This window comes from Tachyglossus aculeatus, chromosome 11 (genome assembly GCF_015852505.1).
Source record: "Tachyglossus aculeatus isolate mTacAcu1 chromosome 11, mTacAcu1.pri, whole genome shotgun sequence".
NCBI classification, from domain to species: Eukaryota; Metazoa; Chordata; class Mammalia; order Monotremata; family Tachyglossidae; genus Tachyglossus; species Tachyglossus aculeatus.
In genome coordinates this window covers 42,749,515-42,775,798 of record NC_052076.1, presented here as the reverse complement: position 1 = coordinate 42,775,798, position 26,284 = coordinate 42,749,515, and the positions used below count along the sequence as shown (strand labels likewise).

Here is a 26,284-nt window from a genome sequence, read left to right as displayed (position 1 = left end):
CGCTCAATAAGTACGATTGATTGAATGAATTTAGCAGCGTGGCTCAATGGAAAGAGCCTGGGCTCGGGAGTCAGAGGGCATAGGTTCGAATCCCGGCTCTGCCCATTGTCTGCTGTGTGACTTTGGGCAAGTCGCTTAACTTCTCTGTGCCTCAGCTACCTCAGCTGTAAAATGGGGATGAAGACTGTGAGCCCCACGTGGGACAACCTGATCACCTTGTATATCCTCCTCAGCGCTTAGAACAGTGCTTTGCACATAGTAAGCACTTACCCAATGCCACCATCATCATCATCATCATCATCATTCTTAGCAATGTGGCTCAGTGGAAACAGCCCGGGCTTTGGAGTCAGAGGTCGTGGGTTCAAATCCTGGCTCCTCCAGTTGTCAGCTGTGTGACTTTGGGCAAGTCACTAAGCTTCTCTGTGCCTCAGTGACCTCATCTGTAAAATGAGGATAAAGACTGTGGGGCAACCTTATCACCTTGTAACCCCTCCAGCTCTTAGAAATCGTGCTTTGCATGTAGTAAGTACTTTAATAAATGCCATTATTAGGAAGCAGCGTGGTCAGTGGAAAGAGCCCGGGCTTTGGAATCAGAGGTCATGGGTTCAGATCCCACCTCTGCCAATTGTCAGCTGTGTGACTTTGGGCAAGTCACTTAACTTCTCTGTGCCTCCGTTACTTCATCTGTAAAATGAGGATGAAGACTGGGAGCCCCCTTTGGGACAACCTGATCACCCTGTAACCTCCCCAGCGCTTAGAACAGTGCTTGGCACATAGTAAGCGCTTAATAAATGCCATTTTAAAAAAATGAATGAATGACACGCAACAGCGCCCCCGGGCGGAAGGGAAGGGGGCGTGCACGCTAGAGGAGAAGGGGCGGGGCCTAGGGAGGAGGGACCCGCCGGGATTTCAGCCAATCAGAGAAGCGCTTCCTTACCTCCCGGGCTTGTTTTCAGTGTGACGCGTTCTGATTAGTCGGTTCATTTGTGGGCGGTCCTGGGGGTTTTGGCGGGAAACTAGCGGCGGCTCCTCCGGAGGCGGGCATGGACCCTGCCGAAGTGGAGTTTCTGGCGGAGAAGGAGCTGGTGACCATCATCCCCAACTTCAGCCTGGACAAGATCTACCTCATCGGAGTAAGGGGGAGGCGGGGGGGGGGGGGCGGGGGGGGGCGGGCAGGGGCCGCCTGAGAGGAGGATCATGGGAAGAAGGGCGGAGGGCAGCGGCCGCCTGAGAGGAGGATCATGGGAAGACGGGCGGAGGGCAGCGGCCGCCTGAGAGGAGGATCATGGGAAGACGGGAGGAGGGCCGCGGCCGCCTGAGAGGAGGATCATGGGAAGACGGGCGGAGAGCATTGGCCGCCTGAGAGGAGGATCATGGGAAGACGGGCAGAGGGCATTGGCCGCCTGAGAGGAGGATCATGGGAAGAGGTGTGGAGGGCAGAAACCTCCTTAGGAGGATCATTCATTCATTCATTTAGTCGTATTTATTGAGCGCTTACTGTGTGCGGAGCACTGTACGAAGCGCTTGGAAAGTACAACCATCATCATCATCAATCGTATGTATTGAGCGCTTACTATGTGCAGAGCACTCTACTAAGCGCTTGGGAAGTACAAATTGGCAACATATAGAGACAGTCCCTACCCAACAGTGGGCTCACAGTCTAAAAGGGGGAGACAGAGAACAAACATACTAACAAAATAAAATAAATAGAATAGATATGTACAAATAAATAGAGTAAAAAAATATGTACAAACATATATACATATATACAGGTGCTGTGGGGAAGGGAGGGAGGTAAGATGGGGGGATGGAGAGGGGGACGAGGGGGAGAGGAAGGAAGGGGCTCAGTCTGGGAAGGCCTCCTGGAGGAGGTGAGCTCTCAGCAGGGCCTTGAAGGGAGGAAGAGAGCTAGCTTGGCGGAGGGGCAGAGGGAGGGCATTCCAGGCCCGGGGGATGACGTGGGCCGGGGGTCGACGGCGGGACAGGCGAGAGCGAGGTACGGGGAGGAGATCAGCGGTGGAGGAGCGGAGGGTGCCGGCTGGGCTCTAGAAGGAGAGAAGCGAGGTGAGGTAGGAGGGGGCGAGGGGATGGACAGCCTTGAAACCCAGGGTGAGGAGTTTCTGCCTGATGCGTAGGTTGATTGGTAGCCACTGGGGATTTTTGAGGAGGGGAGTAACGTGCCCAGAGCGTTTCTGGACAAAGATAATCCGGGCAGCAGCATGAAGTATGGATTGAAGTGGGGAGAGACAGGAGGATGGGAGATCAGAGAGAAGGCTGATGCAGTAGTCCAGACGGGATAGGATGAGAGCTTGAATGAGCAGGGGAGCGGTTGGGATGGAGAGGAAAGGGCGGCTCACAGTCTAGAAGGGGGAGAAAGACAACAAAACAAAACATATGAACAAAGTAAAATAAATAGAATAGATATGTACAAATAAAATAGAGTAATAAATACGTACAAACATACATATATACAGGTGCTGTGGGGAAGGAAAGGAGGTAAGGCGGGGTAGAGAGGGATCATGGGAAGACGGGCGGAGGGCAGTGGCCGCCTGAGAGGAGGATCACGGGAAGAAGGGCGGAGGGAAGCGGCCGCCTGAGAGGAGGATCATGGGAAGACGGGCGGAGGGCAGCGGCCGCCTGAGAGGAGGATCATGGGAAGACGGGCGGAGGGCAGCGGCCGCCTGAGAGGAGGATCATGGGAAGACGGGCGGAGGGCAGCGGCCGCCTGAGAGGAGGATCATGGGAAGACGGGCGGAGAGCAGCGGTCACCAGAGAGGAGGATCATGGGAAGGGGCTGAAGGGAGTCTGGGAAGTTGGGTCCCCGTTTCCCAGCTGCGGGTAACCGAAATCTCGGGGTCACAGTCAATCAATCAATCAATCAATCGTATTTATTGAGCCCTTACTGTGTGCAGAGCACTGTACTAAGCGCTTGGGAAGTGCAAGTTGGCAACATATAGAGACGGTCCTTACCCAACAGTGGGCCCACAGTCTAGAAGGGGTCACAGTCACAGCTAGATTGTGACCTCGTTGTGGGCGGGAATTGTCACTCTCCATTGTTAATAATAATAATAATGGTGTTTGATAAGTGCCTACTATGTGCAAAGCACAGTTCTAAGCGCTGGGGGGATCAGGTGATCAGGTTGTCCCACGTGGGGCTCCCAGTCTTTATCCCCATTTTACAGATGAGGTCACTGAGGCCCAGAGAAGTTGTGACTTGCCCAAAGTCGCACAGCTGACAATAATGATAATAATGATGGGATTTATTGAGCGCTTACTATGTGCAAAGCACTGTTCTAAGCGCTGGGGAGGTTACAAGGTAATCAGGTTGTCCCACAGGGGGCTCACAGTCTTCATCCCCATTTTACAGATGAAGTAACTGAGGCTCAGAGAAGTTAAGTGACTTGCCCAAGGTCACACAGCAGGCATGTGGCAGAGCTGGGATTCGAACCCATGACCTCTGACTCCAAAGCCCATGCTGTTTCCGCTGAGCCACGCTGACAATTGACTGTGAGCCCGCTGTTGGGTAGGGACCGTCTGTATATGTTGCCAACTTGTGCTTCCCAAGCGCTTAGTACAGTGATCTGCACACAGTAAGCGCTCAATAAATACGATTGAATGAATGAATTGGCGGAGGCAGGATTTGAACCCACTCTGACTCCCAAGCCTGTGCTCTTTCCAGTGAGCCACGCTGTTTTATTGTTGTAGTGTACTTTCCCAAGCGCTTAGTACAGCGCTCTGCACGCAGTGTGGCTTGGTGGAAAGAACGGGCTTGGGAGTCAGAGGCTGTGGGTTCTAATCACGTTTCTGCCACTTGTCAGCTGTGTGGCTTTGGGCAAGTTACTTAACTTCTCTGGGCCTCAGTTCCCTGATCTGTAAAATAGGGATGAAGTCTCGGAGCCTTACGTGGGACACCCTGATTACCTTGTATCTACCGCAGCACTTAGAACTATGTTTTGCACATAGTAAGTGCTTAACAAATGCCATCATTATTATTAAGTACGATTGAATTGAGTGAATGAATAAGTGCAAAAATCTGAGCACGAGTGAATGTTGTCTTTGTCCGGCCTCCTCCTCCTAGTGCCTCATTCATTCATTCAGTCGTATTTATTGAGCGCTTACTGTGTGCAGAGCACTTTACTGAGCACTTGGAAAGTACAATTCAGCAACAGAGAGAGACAATCCTTGCCCATAGCGGGCTTACAGTCTAGAAGGGGGGAAACAGACATTCATTCATTCAGTCGTATTTATTTAGTGCTTACTGTGTGCAGAGACATCAAAACAAGTAAACAGGCACCATTAGTATTAATATAAATAATTAGAATTATAGATATATGCACATAAAAACAAGTAAACAGGCAATAATATAAATAAATAGAATTCTAGATATGTACATATATGCACAAGTGCTGTGGGGAGGGGGTTAGAGCAAATGGAGTGAGTCGGGGCGGTTGGGGGAGAGGGGAAGCTGAGGAAAAGGGGGGTTTAGTCTGGGAAGGCCTCAGTTTCCCTCTGAGAATGGTGTTGCAAATCCTCTTCCCTCTCCTGCCCTGTCAATCACTCAGTCATGTTTAGTGAGCATTTACTGAGCGGAACACTCGAACTAACCGCTTGGGAGAGTACAATACAATTGAATAAAAGAGTTGGTAGACACGTTCCCTTCCCGCAAGGAACTTACAGTCTAGACTGGGAAAGAGACATTAATGTACATAAATAAATTACAAGTATGTACAGAAGTGAGGGTGGGATGGCGCTTGGGAGAATACGATAATAATGCATTAGTTAAGGGCTTACAGTGTGGCAGGCACTGTACTAAGCGCTGGGTTGGTTACAAGCAAATTGCATGGATCACATTCCCTGTCCCACATGGAGCTCTCGGTCTTAATCCCCATTATACAGATGAGGTAACGGAGGCACAGAGGAGTTAAGTGACTTGCCCAAGGTCACACAGCAGACAAGTGGTAGAACTGGGATTAGGCCCATGCTCTATCCACTAGGCTACACTGAGTAGGCAGATCGAATCCCTGCCCTCCCCGAGTTTACAGTCTACTTGGGGAGACAGACACTAAAATAAATTAGAAGTCGGGGAAGCAACAGAGTTTGAAAGTGTGGGGGTGAGGGGTAAGGCTGAGAGCCAAGTACTAAGGGGATGAGGATGTAAGTGATGCAGATGCAGGGAATTGGTGGGAAGGAGAAAGGGGAAGAGAGGTGGGTAAGTCAGTAAAGGCTCCTTGGAGAAAATGAAATTTGGAAATCAATGGCATTTATTGATCATTCACTACATGCAGAGCACTGTCCTAAATGCTTCTACTAAGAGTACAATGGAATTGGTAGATATGGTGGCTGTCCTCAAGAGCCTTACAGTATAGTGAGATCCGGAGGAGGTGTTTGTGGAATAGATCTGGGGACTATTTCTTTAAAGCCCAGAGACTAAGGTTTAATGGCCTGTCATCTACTTTCCTTTGGACATTAATTTTTCTATTTATCTTCTAAGGTTTTTCTTCTGAAGAAGCCAAGGTTCAGGGCAGACTGGCCTGAAAGTTCATTTGCAAAGATTAACCATAGCCTCCTGTACCCCAGCATCTCACCGTGATTTGTCTTTAATGTGTCGTTTGGCAGGGCGATCTAGGACCTTTTAATCCTGGTTTGCCTGTGGAAGTGCCCCTCTGGCTGGCAATCAATCTGAAACAGAGGCAGAAATGCCGGGTGATCCCTCCGGAGTGGATGGATGTTGGTAAGGACATTTGAGAGCTTAAAATGATGGGGTGGGAGATTCTTGGTTTTGTTAGAAACGAAATCCAGGATAACGTGACAAAAAAAGCTGGGGTGGTAGTAGTTGTAGTAAAAAATGGTATTCATTAGGCACCTATTGAGTACAGTGTACTGTAGTAAGCACTTGGAGAGTACAACAGAATTTCAAGACATGTAGCCTGCTCCTAAGGCATAAATAAGTACATAGGTGCAAGAGGTATCCTAAGAATTGGGATTCTTGAGAGTTATTATGGTATTTGATAAGCACTTATTAGGTGTCAAGCACTGTCATAAGCACTGGGGTAGATACTAAATAATTAGGTTGGATACAGTCCCTGTTCCACATGGGAAGAGGTGGGGTTTTCGGTGATGGGTGAATTTTGACAGATTGGCGTCAGAGGGTGTCCTAACGTCCTTTTCATCCTGCTTGGGAGTATTGGTATCAAGGTCAGTAAAATGCATATAATAGATTACTCCTCCAATGTTTATTTTTGCCTGTTTGGCTTAGGTTGGAGTTTAGCAATTAGACTCGTTTATGTAGAAATATTATCAAAATAATATTTTAAGAGAAAAAGTTTTACCCTAAAGCTTGTATACACACACCCACAAATGGAATGTTTACATGTCCTTTGTGTTCAAAGAAGATGCTACTGAGGTGAAATTCAGCTAGGAATGGGTATGACTGAAAAGGCCAATGGAAGACCCACAGTCCCTGCTGTATTGTGCATACAAAAGGCTATCGCTGGTTATGCCAGTATGCTTGTTGCTTTTTCTGCCCAGAAATAGTTGTGCTTTCGCCACAGTGACTCACAGTCCTCACAAAGCTTCTGCCCAAAAAGAGCTGCTCCTCCCTTCATTGACACATCATGCCGACCTATTTGCCACAGATCACTTCCAGTTTTCAGTAGCATTGTCCGTTTTACTGGGTCCTTAAAGCGTGTGGAAGTGAAGTGGCTTGAAGATGTAACTTTAAAAATTGTTACCATCGTTTGATATGTGAAAGTAATGGGTTGTTTTTTTTTGAGTTTCTCTGTTTGGGTATTTCAGAGAAATTGGAGGAGATCCGGGATAAAGAACGAAAGGAGGATACCTTCACTCCAATGCCTAACCCATATTATATGGAACTGACCAAGTTGTTGTTAAATCAGTAAGTGTATTTCTTAAAAAAAATCGTTCAAGCCAGGGGCAGGGGGGTATATGACAACTAAGAAGCAGGTCAGTAACTCTGATGGGATGGGGAAAGGAAGGGAGCCGGAATGAATCTTTTCACGCTTGCAGTCTTAGAGCGGATTTAGTGAACAGGAGGTTATTCTTGAGGATAGTTAGGATTTCCACCTGAGAGATGGCTGTGATACTCCAATTACCTTAGTTGGATTTCCTCTTTCTGGCTATCTACTGCCACTATTTGGAGATTGTAATAATCATGTCCTGTTTTTGGAGAGTACTTGCATATTTACTTTCATCTGAGCCATATTCATTTAATAAAAGTGCCCAATTTCCTGAACTTTATGCTCCTAATCTGGCTATTATGAAGAACCAAGACTCTTTGCCCTGTAACTTGAGGAGTTCGCTGGTGTCTTGAGACCTACTGTTATCACCTTAAAGATTATTCACTAGATTAGAATTCCACCATATTGACTCTCTGATTTCAATACCTTACGCAAGGGACCCTATTGTCCATGAGGGAAAAGAAGAAAGAGTATGGCTTTCTGTTCCTAGCCTCAAACCCAGATCTCCTTGGTTGCATTTTTCTGGTCAATTCATTGCCCTTATTAGCCATTCTTTGCACTGAACTGCCTTCCGGGGCAGGAATTATGCAGCCCGGTATGATCTTTCAGCTAAACTTTGAACATATACTCTGAAGCCTGAAAGCCAAAGGATCTCCAACTCTAATCTCAGATGATTTCAAGTGGAGAGAGTCTGTGCCAGTAAGCAGATGGCCTTGTACAGCAGGTAGCCCCAGCTGGATTAAAAAAAAAAAAATAGAAGTTCACTTAAACCAGATTTTGCATTTTAGCCGAGTCTCTTCCTGGATAAATAAACCATTAACCCTACCAGTGACGATAAGCTTAATGTTTTTGAAAGGCAGTTAAGGATTGAGAATAGCCAACATCTTGTGCCGAGTTTTAACTGACTCTGCTGTTTCCTGTTCTTATTCCACTACATTTCTTGCATCCTACAGTGCTTCAGACAATATTCCCAAAGCAGATGAAATCCGGACCCTGATCAAGGATACGTGGGACACGCGAATAGCTAAACTTCGGCTCTCTGCAGACAACTTTGTCAGACAGCAGGAAGCGCATGGCAAGGTACAATGAATGACATCTGATCAATGTTATCTCCAACCACAGAATACTTCAACTATAGTGTACATTGGTAGAAGGTGAGACCCACGCTTGGGGGGAAATTGGTTTGGTGTGCACACCTGCCTGTTAGGAGCTAGTTTCATTTCTGAAGCAAAAAAAAACCCCAAAAACCTCCTGTCACTTTTTCCAAGTGAAAATTAAAGGTCCTTTCCTATATTTCCGTTCAGAATAAGGAGACATAAATGCCCGCAGGATAGTGAACCATTTTGATCAATAGCTACTAATGAAAACTGATTTTACCATATTTTTGCACTGTATTTTTGCCTTACCGGTCCTTCACTGTTGCTTTCTTTTCTTGGATTCATCTAGCATGTTTCTTTTTGACATTTCAGCTGGATAACCTGACCTTAATGGAGATCAACACTAATGGGGCGTTCCTTACACAAGCCCTCAACCACATGTATAAACTCCGCACAAATCTCCATCCTGCCGAAAGTGCCCAATCTCAAGATTTCTAGAAGAAACTAGCCCATGGCAGTAGCCGATGAGTTCCCTTTGTAGTCACTGAACTCCTTTAGGCTTCACTTTTTAAGTCATAGGTGGCTGTGGGGGGCTCGTGGAGCCTGGAATGAAGTCTTGATAGACCAGACTACTCTAGTCCTCCTTAAGGATTTTGCTGCAAACCATGGACAGGTTTTGTAATATATAAAAAAAAAATGTGTGTGTGTTTAATGTGTATAGCAAGCAATCATTTATCGTAGCTCTGTAGATAACAGAAGCAGGCTTGAGGCTGAATATTAATCATAAAACCTCTATCAGCTGCACAGAGGGCATTTCTTCGTCTCCAACACTATCTCAGTCAGCCTCAGTTGTTCAGAAATCATCTTGGCAAAACAGATGATTCCAGCGGGCAGAGCATTCAGCTCTCCTTGCACAGAAGCTGACATGCAAAGACGAATGTGGCTGCAGCAGATAGGTGCTGCTTCTAAGGAGCTTTCTAGCTCTATTCCTTGTGGGCAGGGTGGATTTTTCCCTTGACTGGTTGGGACTGTCATAAACTACAGATAAAAATAGAAATGGAGGTGGCATCTTGAATTTATTCTCCTTTCCTTGCTCATGTCCCGCTGGCCTGGCATTGTTTTATGAACTCTGCCCCAAAGTCATCAAACTGGGGAAGGTGACAAAGTGGGGTAGCCTTCAATGGCTTTGGGGCTGTTTTTGTGGTTTATTGCCCCTCAGCTGGTAATGATTTGTAATGAGAGAATCTCATTTTGCAAGCAAGTGATGGGAACAGTGTAAGGGTGTTGAGACAAAATACTATATTTGGGGAAAGACCCTAAGGATGTGACTGAGTGGTGCTGCTCAAGATGCAGTGCCAAGGAAAAAACGTAGTGGGGTTTCAGTACTTATTGAATAGAGTATTAAGACCGTTTTGTTGCTGATTTAGGAAGTGGTGGCATCTCAAAGGTGGCCCCAAAAATGCTTTTCAGAAGCCTTTATCAGTTATTCCAATTGCAATTGTGAATTTGTACTTCTACACAAACGGGAAGAGAGATGTCAGGTAATTGGGAGGCGGGGGCAGTGGTAGCTTTGCATCCAAAGAGTTCCACTTTGCCTGGCAGGGAGGCAAAGTGGAAAGGCTTAACTGTGGGGAATGGGCAGTCTTCCTGCCCACCTACTTTAGCCAGATCTGCTTAAGACACTTTGATCTAGTGGTTGAGCCAAGACAATAAACAGGAGGCTCGCAGGCTTCTCAGCTCTATCACTGCTGCCTAACTTGAGCATTGTTGCCATTGGGAATATATGGGGATCTATGGAAACTATTGGATGTGATTGCTCAGCCTGTGGTTAAAGAACAAGGACAAAGTTCGGTCTCTTCAGTCCTACTATGAGTCTTCCCTGGGAAGTTGAGTAACAGAAGGGAAGCCTGGTAGAAATGAGCCCAAATTCCAAAGGAATTGAAGTGCTGCGGCTTTGGTATTTTGACCAGTAAGTAGCATGGGCGTATCAGCAGCAAAATCCTCCAAGTGCTCTAGCATGGTTGTCCGATCGCCCTTCCTGTTTGTAGAGCACTTCGTTGTAATAGTAGTTGTAATAATACATATTATAGTAATAAGGTAAGTGGCAGAGTGGGATTAGAGCCAAGGTCTTTTAACTCAGGCTGGTGTTCTTTCTGCTAGACCACACTGCTTCACACTTCCTGCAGCGCTTTTCTCATTTTATCCTTACAACATCCATGGGATGGAGGGACTTCTATCTTCACTTTACAGATGAGGAAGCAGGCCTGGAAAGGTTGGTGGTCTTGCCAAACAGCAGCGGCAGAACTGGTCCTAGAACTCCGGTCTCCTACCTCCTAGGCTTGGACTTTGTCTCTGAACCAACCTGCCTGATGAGTCAATGAGCCTTACTGGTGGCTGCTTCCTAGAGAATTAAAGAGGAGGAAAGATCAGACATGTTTTGTAAGTCAGTGTTTTGTATAGTTCTCTTACAACAAAAATCGAAAGTAAACGTACTTGACTGCAAACTGGTTGGGTTGGTTTTTGATTGGTAAAATAAACCCATGGCAAGAGTGATATTTTATTTAATTAAAAGTGCACTTCTAAATAATGCTTTAGGTGTTTCTTACTGCAGCCTCTGAAACTGGCTGAAAGGACAGGATCCAGTCCCCATTACCCCTAACCTTACAAGTAATTTCCTGGTGAAGATCTAGAACACTTGCTCATAAAAGTATATACAGTATATAAAAGTAGCTCAGGAATAGATGCTGTTGTATAGAAAGTGACTTTACACATACTTCCCCATACTATGGGTGTTTGTGTGTGTGTGTGTGTGTGTATATATATATATATATATACATTCATTCAATCATGTTTATTGAGCTCTTACTGTGTACAGAGCACTGTACTAAGCACTTGGGAAGTACAAGTTGGCAACATATAGAGACGGTCCCTACCCAACAGTGGGCTCACGGGAATAATATATATACATATATATGTTGCACAGACACACACGCATGCATTTCACTTCTGCTGCCTCCTTTTCTCCATCTTAGGATGACAGGCTTTCTTCTCAAATTCCTGATTGTCCCATTGACCTTGGGACAGTCTTTCTTCCCGTGTTCACAGTAGCTACGGGGCAGGTGTGTTTTCAGCTGTTAGGTCTTCAGTTGGTAGGCAGCTGTGCCTTTTGTGAAAGGGATTTGTAAGTGTTCATGCTCTAATTTGGGGGCTGAATATCCTAAAACATCGACTTATAAAATGAAATCCAGGCAGAGGAAGAGGGGTGACTAGCTCTTTAAATTACTCCTATGAAGCATAGGTCTACCAGTCTAGTTTAATCCCAGCTTTCTCACCCTTAATCTTTTTAGATGGACCATGTATCATAAATGCAAGAGGGAATTGGGATTTAGCCTACTTTTGTAGGTAGGTACAGGTCCCCGTCCTGGGTCCTATTGAGTATCCATCCGTGTGTAAGATCCAGCAGTTAAAAATCTGTTTTCCTAGATGTGTGTGAGCTGGCAGGAGTCCCTGTGTTGTAGGAGTTTCTCAGTACCCCCAAGGCAGAAACCAGATCTTACTCTGGTCTATTTACAAGGACCTAGTACAGTCCTTTGAGTCAAGGCCACACCTTGACCTGGGTTTATCCACACTAGTAAAGAACTCCCTCAACACGATTTAGGAAGATTTTATTTTTTTGGATGTTGTCAGAAATTACAGCAATATATTCATAAATACCTAATTACTACATTCAACAAATAATATATTACAATACAATTAATTCAAACAAGTACACTTAGAACAGGTTTAATTTTTTTTTTTTTTTTCACAGCATCTAAACTGTCCCCAGAATGAATGAGGTGCCCTTTCTCCTCCTTCTCCTCCCTCCCGGCAGGGATTTACTGCTTGCCAGCTCTGCACGGGTTGCACTTGTAAAAATCACTACCAATGGCCCGTGGGGTCTGCAGGTCAATGCAGTTCCAAGAATGACTCATGGAATGAAGCCCTGAATCAGAGTTGGTACAGGCTCCCGCAAATGTTCAAATCGACAGCTGTTTTTCTTAAAAATTCAGAACTAGCTGCTAAGTGGCTATTTCTCGGTTGAGTGAAAAGAAGGAATGGGATGGGCTTGTGCTGACCTCCATTTAGTGGTAGATGTTCAACGTATCTTCCTGAAACAAACGAGCACCTGACAAATTAAAGACATTCAACAGAGTAAGGTTAGTTCTGTCTGAAATAGTTTAGTTTTTGTCATCTGGCAGCTAGGGGAGAGGGATTCACCAGATTTAATTTTCTACTGCAGCTACAGATGGGCAGGCATGGCTAAAAGTGGCATTTCGATATTTCTCACTTAAGACACCTAAGTAACCTCGTTCTTCCATTTTCTGGGACAAATTGGCGGTTCAGATTTGGTAATGGGGCGGGCCGTTTGGGAAAGTTTGCCCCAGTTTTCATTTTCAGTTGAAATAGAAACTTGGGATAATCATCCGGTCAATGGCTTTTTAAGTAACAATCAATCAATCGTATTTATTGAGCACTTACTGTGTGCAGAGCACTGTACTAAGCGCTTGGGAAGTACAAGTCGGCAACACAAGAAGACATCACAACCGTCACTGTCCCTCAGAAGAATACAGACTGTAGCCCTATTTCTGCAAACATGTCGTAAAGACGTTCCCTATCACAGAAGACTGAAGTCTCTCCACGTAAATATGGAAGCTGGGGTGGTTAAACACCGATTTAAGAGCCAACCATGACACCAAATATGGCTTTCCCATTTCGTGTTAAGTTTTACTTTCTATTTCACAATGAGAGCAAAAAGCAATGTAAGCTGAATGCTTCCCCTCCCCTATCCCCCAAAAAAAGAAAGAAAAAAAATAGACAAACTTCCCAGCTTGCATATTTCTTCGTGTCCATTTTTGGTAGGATTTAACTGAAAATAGATCAAGCCACCGGCACATTATCTCCCCTATTTTTCAGACCATGTTGGATGAAATATAATCAGGAGTTTCCTGATTGCTGGAAAGTTAGGTCTCTACTTGGAACTAAGTGTCCGAATGAAAATCCAATCGGGTATTACCCATCTTGGCGACGCACGTTTACATCAAGCTTTTCAGTTCCTTTTCTTCACTTAATGGTGACTATCTTGCAGGCCTGATTTTATATTCTCTGATTGTCTCATTATCTCTTAGGGAAGAGGAGCATTCAGAGTCTCACACAGGAAAAGAAGAATATAATGAGGGTTACAGGCTATTACAGTTAAGAAAGCCAAGATTCAAGCCCCTCTTGCTTTAAAAAGATGAGATTATTAGAGAAAGGTGCACTCTTCTCTAACACGGCTCCCCTTGGGCAGTCGTTTACCCCCACAATCACCCAAGTCGACTAACTCCTTTAACCTTTTGAAGTTATTGCTAACTTTACCTACCTGCCTCCCTGCTTTTCTCAATAACTGAGTTCCCAGTGGATATTAGCTTCTCTACCTCGCTCATCTGAGGTATCACCCAGACCAAATGGGACAAGACTTACAAAAGAGAAAGGCAAACTTTCTGCGGTGTTAGGGGTGGGAGGTGAAGGAGAGGAAGTAAACCCCCTCGCCCAAAAACAGTTCCAGGTCAGAGAAGGAAGGGCAGTTGTAATACTTGGCCTTCAGCTACACCAGGTCAGCTCCTTTGCCCTGCTCCTGCCCACCAACAGTAGCTTTCACACAACACGTCTTAAGGCTGAGGAGGCCCAGAATAGCCTTTCGTTTCTCTTCAAGTAACATCCCTGATAACTTGTGGACCGCTGATAATACTGGCAGCACTTTTGGTCTGAGTTTGCTAATAACAGGAAGATTCCTGGCAACCACATAAAGCAAACTGTGAGGAAACAGAGAAAGCCACGTTCAAGCCATCAGCAAGGAGGTTGTATCGGCAAGCCGGGGGGATCTCGGCACCAAGTGCGTCCTTTACCCATCTGGATGAATTGTATTAAATTAAAAAAAAAATACTCCCTAACTGATGGGTCAAGGTCGACTACTGACTCTCCAAGAAATACCATTCTCTCCTCTGGGTGAGAGATGAACTAACTCTGACCTCAGCCCTCAGCTCCATCACATTTTCTCACTCTACAGAATCGCCGCATGGCCCATGAGCACAGAGTGTAGGAAAACTGTAGGCTAAAGACGGGGCAATTTCCTCTTAAACTCCCCATTGCTCTTAAGCATTCAAGTTGGTCCCCTTCTGCGCCTGTCACAGATAAAAAGGAAGAGAAGTTCAGCTCAGACATTGTGTTATCCCTACTTTAGATTATTTAAAAGCTTTTTAAAAACCTTGCATCTAAATGAAGCCACTAAAGTTTTCTACTTTGCACCTGCTCAGATTGCTGTAAGACATCATAGATTTAGATCACAGAACAAACAGTTCATTTACTTCCTGAAAAGTTCTTAAAAAAAAAACACACACGCACGCACGCACACACACATAATTTTTTTATCTTGTTCCCAACACAAACTAGTCCCCTCCCCACTCATTAGCAGCTGGTCATATTAGCAATTTTACTTTCGAAGTGCTTGAACAAAAACAAAAACGAAAGGAAAAAAAAAAACCAAATCAGGAGGGAGGTAAGGAGGGAGGTAAATGCATTGCCTTTTAACAATAGAATTTTCTGGTGCTACACAAATTGAAGACAGAAGTGATAGCACATGCGCCAGTGGAAAGCTCTTTTGACTTTTTCCTCTTTTTAATTCTTTAAAACATTTTAATATTTTAATGTCCTGACCAGCAGCAGTATAAACACTAAAAGCAAGTTAATTTTTTTGCCCCTCCCCCCCAAAAAAACATTAAAAATGGCAGGCTTTTATAACAATTAAAGTAATAAAAACATACAAAACTTTGTTTTTAATATATACACAGTACAAGGCTGAAGCACCTTTTTTTGACTTATTTTTTTCTCTCAAAATCTGAGTTGGTATGAAAACATCACCCACTAGGGCAACACAATTTGTGTGTGTGCATGTGTGTGTGTGTGTGTGTGTGTGTGTGTGTTTGCACATATAGATGTATATCTAATAGTTCTGTACAATTTTCCCCCACACAGTAATAAAAAGGTACCTTCAGTTTGTTTATACATTTTATTTTTGATAAGTGCATTTCCAGTGGAAAGCCTCAGGGAAAGTCTCAAGTACTGGAGCTATGCTTGCTCCCAGGACATATCGCTCTGAAGATATTGATTGGAGATTTCGGTAACTGAGATGAACAGTCCCTTCAACATTGCTTCCTCTTCGGCTGGAGGAACCTTATTCCTGGCGAAGAATTAGGCCAACTCCATTGTACAAAGGAATCAAAGTTCACTCTTTAGTTGTTCTAATATGGCAACAAAAGAAAAGCAAAACTGGTTCTATCTGATTCGGGGCAGACGTGAACTCCTGGGACGGAAAATGCGTTTTTAGTGTTGGTGGTGAAACCTTCATCTTCAGATGATCTTTTTAAAAAAATTAACATGGGTGGGGGGGAAAGAATAAAATGTCCTTTCAAAGAAAAAAAAAACTATAGGCTTCCTATACGGGTTGCTTGCAGAATTACAAAGTTGATACAACTGCATTGAAGTCAATATAGATTTTTTTTTCTGGATCCCGGAATTCTCTGCTTCATCATGCATGGCACATTCTCAATTTCTTCGTTTTTTTTTTTTTAAGCTTCAAACCTCCCAGTGAAAAATATTAAATATTCAAGGTAATAAAATAGATATTATTTCTATACTATATGTTCAGCCTAGTGCAAGGGAGCGTCACCTGGGATACCCCTTAAAGTAACCCCTAGACCACTGCATTGCAGGCAACGCAAGGCACTTCCGTAAGTGATCCAGTTCTGCCTGAAGTCGCTCCCTTTCTGACACAATCTTCTGTTTCTGGTTCCTTAACTCCTGTTGAGAGCAGAAAGAAATCCACCATCAGAATGACTGGTTGCAGAAAGAGAAACAAGCCACACAGCCTGATCCTACTGTGGAGAAAAACAATCGCCTCCAAAAAACCTTGAGCTTGCTCGAGGCTCAAACAGGGTACACAAGCAGAAATACCCATGAGGGTAAGAAAGCCCTGCCTTGTGTGTAGCAGCGTGGGGGAGAAAATATCTGATGGTGATAGCGGGACATAGGGAATGGAAAGAACCAAAATAATTTGATGTTCCTGTTCATTGAAACAATTTGCATAGTGTGTGTGTGTGTGTGTTTTTGTGCATGTGCTTTAACTGTGGGTGCCTTGAGGTTTGTCCACACAATTCCAAATCACGCAGGGACCACGGAATGTGAAACTCGAAGAGGTGAGGTTCACCAAGCCCGACCGCTGCTTGACTGAAGCAAGAGGCAGTCCCTAAGTGACGAAGTAGCTTTCTTTCCCGGCCCAGACAACCTCCCGCTCTAGTACTCACTGCCATGCTGTGAGAGAGCTGCTCTGCTGTCAGACTGAGGCTGTAATGCTGGGCCTCCAGCCGTCGGCACTGGGTCTGCAACACGTGGCGCTCCAGGTTTTGTTCTGCAATGGGATGCGACAGACAGTCAACTCAGGGGGTGCCGCTTTAACTTCGCTTACCTGGCGGCCCGAGCTCAGGCCTTCCGATCGGAAGGATGGCCGCTTGGCTTAAGAAACCAGGGCAGCTGTCAGGCTACGCCTGGAGCAGGGCAAGGGACACCTTCTGGGTTTCATTACTGGAAGGGAATGGTGGGAGCAGGGGCCAGGGTTTTTATTCCCTGCTCCTGCCACCGCTGCTCTACTGCCGAAGGAGCCCAGCAGAGTCCACTTAACTCACCCACTGAGAAGCAGCATGGCCCAGTGGATAGAGCATGGGCCTGAAGGTCAGAACGACCTGGGTTCTGATCCTGCCCGCCACCTGTCAGCTATATGACCACGGGTAAGTCACTTCACTTCTCCGGGCCACAGTTACCTCATCAGTAAAATGGGGATTAAGACTGTGAGCCCCATGTGGGACATAGACTTTGTCCAACCTGATTAGCTTGAATCTACCCCAATGCTTAGAACAGTGCCTGGCACTTAAATACCACAGCCACCTTCCTTCCCCCGCAACCTCCCCCAAAAGGTGGGAATGTGTCTACTCGACTGTTGTACTGTGCTCTCCCGAGAATTTATTACAGTGCTGTGCACACAGTAAGTGTTCAATAAATACCTTTCATTGACTGATTCTGGTCAGCTTCATCAGCCAATTGCACTGCCTCCCCAAACCTTCCACTACATTTTTCTCCACTTCCATACCAGCTTAGGTGAATCCAAATCACCAGGCAACAGAGCTTATATACACATTCCCGGCTCACAACGAGCTTACAGTCCAAAGACCGTAAAGCATCAGCACTGAGGTAGCTACAAGGCTATGTTCGACGTTATGACATCGGAGATGGTCCCCGTCCCACAGAGGGCCCACAATCTACCTTTAAGACCACATCCAAATGAGTCACAGCTCCTGTGGTGCTGGCCTGGAGAAACCAGTGACCTGCAGGATAACTCGGAGCCTCAAGTAAACTAGGTCATTTCCCAGAACCTGTGTGTCGTACAGGCAATCACCTCCATCTGAATGCCAATTAATAAGCAGGGATACCAGAAATGAAATGATGGCTTTTAGCACTTCTGGATCGAGTTGGGAACAGATGCCACATTTACTTAGCACTACTTTGTTATCCGTTTGGTCCAATGGAAAGGACCGCAGGTTTATTAGTGAAAAACTGCCATTCTCAATCAGTTCAGCAGAATGATGTTTGACGCCTGAGGGGTTTTGAAGGAGTAGCTACATCAGTGAGAACTCAATCGCTGCCTAGTCCCAAAATAGTGATAGCACTCACTTTATCCTCTAATGTCCAGAAAAATCAATATACTCACACAATCTGCCATCCCACAGCAGAACCTAAGATATGACAGAGAATATCAAAACTGCCCAATCGTGGCTTTCTTAGTTGCCTTACCTTCTATATGCTCCTGGTAAGCTTCAAAAATTGCCTCAATCCCTTGCCATTTGGGTCTGGGGGCTTCTTCCTCCTCCTCCTCCTCCTCCTCTCCATCCTCCTCTTCCTCCTCTTCCTCCTCCTCTGAGTCTCTGCTGAGCTCCTGGGGGATCATCCCCTTTCTTGCGGATGAGGAGTCCTGCTGTCCGTTCTGCTGGGGTAGAGGGGCACGACTCGACGTCTGAAGTTCGGGAATGTTATAGCGGATGGAGGCATCGACTTTGTGGTTCTGCTCAGCAGAAAGTACTGTTGTGTTTCCTGGAATCGGAGGCAAAAACAAGGATGTCTCTGGGATCTTCAAGCCAAGCCACATCGGTGGATGCCTTTAGCTATCAGTTCGGGGCACGATACACGGTGCTACTACGTACAACCTTTTCCGGCTTTGGGATTCTCCAGAATAAATTCTAGGTTAGGCAAACCACTCCTTGTGGACAGAGATTGTGTCTTGAAATGACTTGCAACCACGTGGCAGAGCAAGGATTAGAACCCAGGGCCTCTGACTCCCAAGACCATGCTCTTTCCACTAGGCCATGCTGCTTCTGATTGATTGATTGATTGATTGACTGAAGTAACACTTATCATAGGAGCAAGTCTTGCCATATTTCGCTAAGCTGCAGGTTTAGTTCTGGCCTTCTCTGCTTTACCAAGAGGTCCGAACTGTGACAGCAGAGAACACCTTGGTGAGGTTGGGAGCCCTCAGACTTAACCAGCTCGTTTGTCAGACTACCAGCTTTCACACATGCCATTCAAACAGGAAGAATGAATACGTTTTTTCAATTTTTGAACATGAACACTACAGTGAAAGGGCTGGAGAAGTAAAATCAAGATAGAAAAATTGCTTTGACTGGGCACAGAATAACTTGAGCACAGCAGTACTATGATATGCAACAGAAACTGATTGATTTTAAAGGTATTATCCATACCTTTACAAAGATGGATATCTTTAGTACTCACTCTCTTAAAGGAAAAACCCTTTCCTTTTTGGGACTGGAGTGATTGATATCTCTAAATCCTGTCTGTTTTGGAAAATCCACACCCAGGAACAAATGCAAAGGGAAAAGGGCTTGTTTTTTTTTCCACCTGAGCCACACTTTGCATGAAAGTTGTGGTTTGAGACAATCAGTCATTGGCCAGGGGATCTGCTTTAGCTTCCCTTGGCTCTTGTGAGTGTTTTGTTTTTTGTTTTAAAATTCCCATCTCCGTCCACAGATGCTGTTGTTTTACTTTATTTGGCTTAAGTTTGGACACATCCTCAAGGAGTGAGCTACCACTTCCAATTCTTCCTCTGTGAACAATAAATCCTGATGGAAATGAGGACGTCTGTCAGGCTGTACATTCAAAAAATTTTTCACCACGTGATTGTCAAAGTTTGATTTTTGAGAGAACTGCTTAAGAGACAAAGCCTGGACAACCTCTTGGGATCAAACTCCAGAGGGAGGTGCCTCAGGGCATCGAGAGCCTAATCACCAATCAACCGATGATATTTACTGAGCAATTGCTGTGTGCAGAGCACTATAATAAGCGCTTGGGAAAGTACAATGCAACAAGAGTTGATAGTCACGTTCCTTTGCCCACAGGGAACTTATAGTCTAGTGTGGGAGCCAGCCATTAAAATAAATTACAGATTTACACAAGTGCTTTGGGGCTGAGGGTGGGATGAATAACAAGTGGTTAAAGAGTACAGATCCAAGTGCCTAGGCGATGCAGAAGGGAGAAGGAATATGTGAAATGAGGGTTTGATCACAGAAGGGCTCTTGGAGGAGATAAGATACCAATAAGGCAATGGCCTCCTTCATCTATCGCCCCCTTCCACATCTGGAGATCAATGGGGAAAGAAAAGGTGGTTCGGGGCTCTACAACTGGAAAACAAAGAGTGCTTCCAGTTCAAATGATTGGCCTGGCCTGGGAAATGGAGCTGGACAGGGAGTTAGGAGACCCAAGATGGAATCCTGGCTCTGACTGGGTGACCAGGGGCATGTCCCTCGAGGCTCTGCCCTATACCAGTTCCACAGTGGGCACTGTGCCACTGGTCTCCAGCTACCTTTTGGGGCCAGTGTGAAGAGCAAATGGTTCAAAACAGCGACAGCCTTTTGGGCCCACTGGCAGAGAGGGGCCTTATAAGTCCACGCCACCCTTGGCTTATGGCTGGGGGACTGGTGCCGCCCTCTCCATCTCGGCTACCTCTAGGCTCACACAGGGGGCAAGGGGCTGGCTGGGCCCCTTCTCTCCGCTGGGCCGGCAGCTCCCGTTACCTTTATGCTTCTGCAAGGCTTTCTGCGTGGACTGCAGAACCGACTCGTGGAACTGGTGGGCGAACTCCTCCGCTCGGAACGGCTCCCAAGGCTTGTTCTTGCCGTTCACGCTGTGGGACAGCGGGACCGGGCTGTCCTTGGGAGGTGGGCCCCGGACGTAGTTGAGCATGCTCAGGCTCTTCTTCCCCGGATGGGCTTCATTCGCCCTGGCCTTTTCCATGCTGGTAGGGGCCGCCTCCTTAGCCCTTTGCAGCTCGTGGAGTCGAGGCTGTTCAGGTCTTCCAGGCTCTGCTGCTTTCTGGGCATCAGACAGGGACGTGGCGATACCGAGGGGCTTATCTGAATCCACAGGTAGCTGCTGCACCGGCGGCTCTTTAAAGACAACAAAGGGAAAAAATAAAATCAACGAATATGCAATATCATTTAACATTTCAGGGCCTGCAGAGGGCAAGGTGCTCAACTGAAAGCAGGAGACACAGACCCTACTTTCGGGGTCAACTTTACACCCCTACATGAGGGGCAGGAACATAAAAAATAATAAAAGCTGTGTATCTGTTAAGCCCTTACTATGTGTCAAGCATTGTACTAAGCACTGGGACAGACACAAGATAATCAGGTCCCCCATGGGGCTCACTGTCTAAGTAGGAGGGGGAACGGGTATTGAATCCCCATTTGTAGATGAAGAAACTGAGGCACGGAGAAGTTAAGTGACTTGCCCAAGGTCACACAGCAGGCAAGTGATGGAGCTGGGATTAGAACCCAGGTCCTCTGGCTCCCAGGCCTATGCTTTATCCACTAGGCCACACTGCTTTTCAGGGGGCAAATGTCTTTGAGGTCCAGATGCTCGGAGGAATGAGGGGCTGGGCTGGGTCAGTGTGGATGTGAATGTCTTCAACGGCACTGGGTCCACTTTGGCACCTTCCGGGCTACCTCGGTCTACGTTTCCCAGAAGAAAAAGGGTCTACAGGAAGAGCAGGGTGAGGGGCAGTCAAATGAGAGATAGGAGGTAGCATCAGGCGCCCAGGACACAACCCTTCCCCAGCAAAGAAGAGCCCAAAGGAATTGGGGCCGGGGGCGAGGGGAGGTGCAAGCCAGGAACCAAGGGGACAGAAAGCAAGTGCTCAAGCAGAAGTCAGCAGGCGAAAAAGAGCAAGTGGGCGACGACAGAAGAGTTGCAAAGGTCAAGTGGCAGAGAGGATTGGAGGCAAGGGCAAGTAGTGTGAGCAAGAGTCAGAAGGCGAGGAAACTGGCAAAGAGATTTGAGCAGAAGAGTGGTCCCGGCAGCTGGCAGAAAAGGAAGTCACTGATCCTAATCCCCTTTTTTTGCTGGGAAATGAAACCAAGGAACACTCCGTTTGGAAGTCTTCAGCAACATCGCTTTGCCATCCAGAAAGTGTTGCCATTCGCGGCCGGGCCTGAATTATGACACTTCTCGGATTGAGCCTTGATGTCTAAGGCTCAATCAATCCAGGCTGGGACAGGTCTGAATGCTACGATGTGGCTGGCTGGCACCCAAACCAAAGGATTTTGGAACTTTTGCCCTATCACGATTTAAGACCTTCACCCGCATCTTTCCTCAGTGGAGACTGACCCCAGAGAATGCTTTCCGATGTCTTATATCAAAAATGCTTTGCTCCCTTCAAATGCTGGGATCCAGGAGATGGAGGGAGTTTGCTTGGAACCTCGGACTCTCCCCAACTCCGTCCGAGGAAGCCAGCTGATCCACAGATCTCCTGAGCTTATCCTGCTCCATCCTGCCGGGGGCTGGCAACCCAGCCCTACCTCTTACCGGTGGTTAGCAACACCGTGGGGCTGTCCCGTAGAGAACTTTTCATCGGGTTTGTGACTGCCGCTGACAGGGTCTTCTGTTTCATGGCATGGAGCATTGCAACAAGTTTCTCTTTGTCTGTGAGAAAAGCAGCCTGGGATTAACGAGATTGTGGCTTCACTGGCAATGAGCAGGAGAAAGAGTGGAAATTGCAACCCAAACCCACGCTCGGCTTTGCTTGCACAGGACGCATGGGAGTCAGGATTCACGTGCCGGGCTTGGTTTAATGGACTGCAACCCCCAGCTGACAGGGGAAAGAAATGCCTCAGAAAGAAAAGGAAAGACGATTTAGCCCAAGGAATCCAGCCTGCTCTCTCAGTCACCACAGTCTGTGCCTGCATCACGCTAGGTATTGAGCACCACCACTTTCAAAGGCAAAATGAGCAGGGACATGCACCCCTCAACAGCTTTGCAGATCCATCCAAACCTCCCTGTGTGTGTACTGGCTGGACACTGGCACTGTCTGTGGTGATGAAAAATGAGATTCCAAAACAACATCTTTTCCACACCTGAATTGTTTAACTTTAAAACTTCCCGAGATCCATTTTGCCAGGGAAGACAAATGGGTATCCACAGGTTATAGCACAACACCAAAGACAAAACCTAAAAACGAAGCCTAAACCAGGAACACACGCTAAACAACTGGCCCAGTGTCATCCATCACTAACTCTCAGGGAAAGTCTGCCCCTCAAAGGCAAAGGCTAAGGGCAAATTTTTCTTCAACAAAGCAGGGCAGCTTGTGCACCTGTCTCAGGCAGTGCTGACTCAGGACTATTTTAAGGCCAAAGACCTGAGTGGCTGACAAATGGCAATGACACCGTTCCTGATGAGGAAGGGTCCTGACAAGAATAGTCCATTATTCTCCAGCCCCACCAAGAACAGAACAAGAGCAAAGAGGCTTACAATGAAGTAAGAAAGATTTAAATCAGGCATGAGAAGGGGGGGGGAGGGAGAGAGAGAGAGAAAGAAAGAGAGAACGAACATCAAGAGGCATCAGACAGCCACCTGTCCGGGCCAACTCGCGGGCAGATCCGCCAGGAGTCAAGGGGCCAGAGTCACCAAGAGCATTTTGAACCCTGGCTCTCCTCACTCTGCTGCCCCTCTGCCGGAACCCTAGAGCCTGACCCGTTCCCGGGGTGCCCCAGGAGAAAGACAGGATCATACCTTTCCTCTTCTCGGCACTGATGTGAGTCAGATTGAAAAAGGTGAGGAACTTCTTCTTTTCCTCAAAGTTGGGGCTGTTGTTCATCTCATCAGGGCTGTAGCGCGTGGACAGCGGGAGCCGCGGTGAAGGGGTCTGCCGCTTGCTCTGGATCGTCGGCGGCGAGGGGCTCCGCTCCCTCAGCATCCGGCGCCTCTTCCGCCTCTTCTGAGTGAGCAGTTCCTCCTTCTGCTGCTGGGTGGTTAGGCCGAACAGCTGTAAGAATTCTAGTTTCTGGATTTGGGGAAGGAAAGCAGCCCAGTCAATGAATCAGTTAGAAGCACCCAGCGGGACTTTTCTTCCACTGACCCAAGCGTCCCCTCTCCATCCTCTAGCCTCGTGGGTTCATTTCTATCTGCCTGTCTCACCTGAGGGGACTATAACTCCGTGTATCCCACAGAGCTCCGGGGAGGGAGAGAGCGCTAGCCTGGAAAGGAATCCCCAACTCTAAAATCAATGGCACAGGAAATGCAACGTTGAGTGCAGGATATGGTAAATGGAGAACTGCCTAGCCAATCCCCAGAAGGGAAACGTTACAAAGGAAAGGTGATGGTTGGCTACGAACAGGACACTTTAAAACCCTGTTCATTCTCCTGCTGATGAGAGACTGGGAGGTGAGATTCTGCCAGTGAATGGAGGTTAAATCTCCCCCTCTGAGTCTGAATTTCCAGGGAGTTTAGTCCTAGCTGGCAGTTATATCTGGGCTGAGAACCTCTGAACAGCTGTTACCCAGACCAGGCTGTGGGTAGTGAGGTCCTGAATAAAACTTAGCAGGGGACTCAAAAGCTTAGGACAGGTTTCCAGGAAAGCGATCCCATTCCTCTCAAGAGCGCAAAGGTGCTGGATTCATGTTCTGAATATTCCCCAGGCTCACTGCAGGGCATTTTGGCCCACTCTGCCGCTAAAATGACATAGGCATTATGACACGTGGTCATGTTTGATGGCCCTGAGGTGTCTCAGAATTCTGGAAACCCAGTTGGGCTTTTAAAACGCAGGTGGGGATTCCCCTCTTCCTGCACTCAAACTCGGTTGGGAAAGCCTGCTCATTAGAGAGACATTCTGAGTTCTTGTCCCCTCCTCTAACCTTCACATTGCTTCTCAGCCATTTCCTGCCATTTTTCTCCACTGCTTCTCACCATCCCTGGGTAATGCTGAGCTCAATAAAGTTTCGTGGCTATAACCTCCTCTTCTAGACTGTAAGCTCTTTGTGGGCAGGGAATGTGTCTACCCACTCTGTTGAACTGTACTCTCCCAAGTGTCAGTAGCAATCAAAAAATACCACTGATTGACTGAGTGACTGACAAGAGAACCAATAAATTCACACTAATCAGTCTAGTGCCTTATTATAGTCTGATGATCACACTTGTTCCCATCCCAAAACTTCCTATAGGATGGTCACGAGCCAGGCCAATGCTGGCAAGACCGTTCCCTCCCGGCTGAGTCCCTGCCCAGTTGCCACCATACCTCCGAGGAAGTGTCCAGTTTGAGTGGTGGCTGCTCAGCGACACAGCGGAGATGTGCCCGGACTTCCTCTTCATCGCTCTCGTCGTATGAGTCATCCAGGTCATAGTAGTAGCCTGTACAAGAAATGGGCAGGACGGTGAGGCCAAAAGGCCATTGGTGAGTGGGAGGAGCAGGAGAAAGAACAAAGTAACAGGAGAGAAAAATCCATGGCCCTTTAGAATTGCAGACACCCAGCGAGTTCATATTAGTCACAGCAGGGAGCTTTTGGCCCCAAGGACTCTGGCCGCAATTCTTATTTATTTTCGGTCCACGAGACTGTGACTGACCAAGGGGGTTGAGGCAGGGACCTGTTATACCATGTGACGTAACAGCCTGCAGTGCCCGGGTGAGTTGTTTGGGTTGCACACAGTGCCCCCTGACAGGAGATGCATGAGAGTTTGGGCCCTGCTGCCCAGGTTGGAGCCATCCAAGACCACTTCCACCCAATACTTCTTTCGCTCAATCAACTCCAACTAGAACACACCCTAGTGAAGACGGACATGGATGGATGGATGGACGCGCGCACGCACACATGTACACACACAGTCAATGGGTAATCCTTGAATTTCCCCATCACCGTGTCCCAGCTGGACCGTGTTTGGCAGGGATGAGAGGGGAAAGCAGATGCCCATCATTCCTGACGGGACACTCCATCTTCATTGTGTGCTGGGTCAAACACCCACAGACACCACGGAAATGTGGTAAACGCCCTCATGGGCATCTATTCCCAGAATATTTCAATATCTAGTCGGTCACTTTCTGGACGTTCAGCTTTAGACCGGCTAAGAGTGGCTGTCTGGATCTCTGTACAGATGTGTGCATGCATGTGTGCTCACGTGCATGCACACACATACACACACTTTCTCTCCTTCACAAAGATGGAGCTTATATGAAACCTGCAAGTTACTCGGTCTGCTGACTCTACAAGTCTGGGTAGCCTAGGAGATGGAGATCTGAAGCTCTGCTACGTGTGATCGTGGACAACTTCTTTAACTTCCCAGCCTCCAGTTCTCCAATCCCTACCTCCTCCGATTTCCCTTGTCTCTCTGAGGGGAAAGGAGATGACAATGCCCTCTAAGCTCCTTTAGGAGAGATGCAAAATACATTCACAGACCTGTTATTTCATGTGTGTCTCCCTGGGCTGATCAGAATCGGAGGTTCAACTACCTCCAACAGTCCACTGTCCCCTAGTCCCCGAGAACCATCAAGATATCCCAAAGAAACATTAAGAACGCCCACAATGTCAGCTTGAAGCAGGGGGTGGGGGTGGGTTGATGGAGAGATCTCTCAGTTTGGTGCTCACGATTCCCCAGGACCTCCCCACTGTCCTTTGGCTCAAGGTGAATCCAATGCCACAGTCCTACCACGCCTGATTGGACTCTCTCAGCATGTGGCAGGATGTCCAGGAGACGAACGCAAAGCATGTTCGAGTTTCCCCAAAATGTGCCTCGAGCTGGCTTGGCAGTTCC

General features: G+C 46.9%; 2 protein-coding genes across 8 annotated transcripts in view; one reads left to right on the top strand and one right to left on the bottom strand.

Annotated features, from left to right (window-relative positions):
- The first annotated feature begins 1,005 nt into the window (after positions 1-1,005).
- Positions 1,006-10,620, top strand: GINS2 (GINS complex subunit 2). 3 transcript variants are annotated; one of them, XM_038753811.1, is made up of 5 exons: positions 1,006-1,133; positions 5,617-5,731; positions 6,796-6,895; positions 7,931-8,057; positions 8,447-10,620. In XM_038753811.1, exons 1-5 carry the CDS (start codon positions 1,044-1,046, stop codon positions 8,570-8,572), a joined length of 558 nt encoding a protein of 185 aa, XP_038609739.1. In that variant the 5' UTR covers positions 1,006-1,043; the 3' UTR covers positions 8,573-10,620. The 3 variants fall into 3 exon arrangements, with proteins under 3 accessions (XP_038609739.1, XP_038609740.1, XP_038609738.1); XM_038753812.1 differs by lacking the exon at positions 1,006-1,133 and adding an exon at positions 2,615-2,838 and having other exon boundaries at positions 10,325-10,620; XM_038753810.1 differs by lacking the exon at positions 1,006-1,133 and adding an exon at positions 2,617-2,838.
- A 1,103-nt stretch (positions 10,621-11,723) lies between these two features.
- The window catches only part of GSE1 (Gse1 coiled-coil protein), a 574,350-nt gene continuing 559,789 nt past the window's right edge, over positions 11,724-26,284 (bottom strand). For all 5 annotated transcript variants that reach the window (XM_038754464.1, XM_038754465.1, XM_038754467.1 and 2 more), the window contains 7 exons: positions 24,777-24,889; positions 23,276-23,546; positions 22,073-22,189; positions 20,284-20,655; positions 17,993-18,289; positions 16,453-16,556; positions 11,724-15,949 (listed from right to left, as the gene is read on the bottom strand). In XM_038754464.1, coding sequence (XP_038610392.1) covers positions 15,815-15,949; positions 16,453-16,556; positions 17,993-18,289; positions 20,284-20,655; positions 22,073-22,189; positions 23,276-23,546; positions 24,777-24,889 — 1,409 coding nt within the window. In that variant the 3' untranslated portion in view covers positions 11,724-15,814. The remainder of the gene's footprint in view (positions 15,950-16,452; positions 16,557-17,992; positions 18,290-20,283; positions 20,656-22,072; positions 22,190-23,275; positions 23,547-24,776; positions 24,890-26,284) is intronic.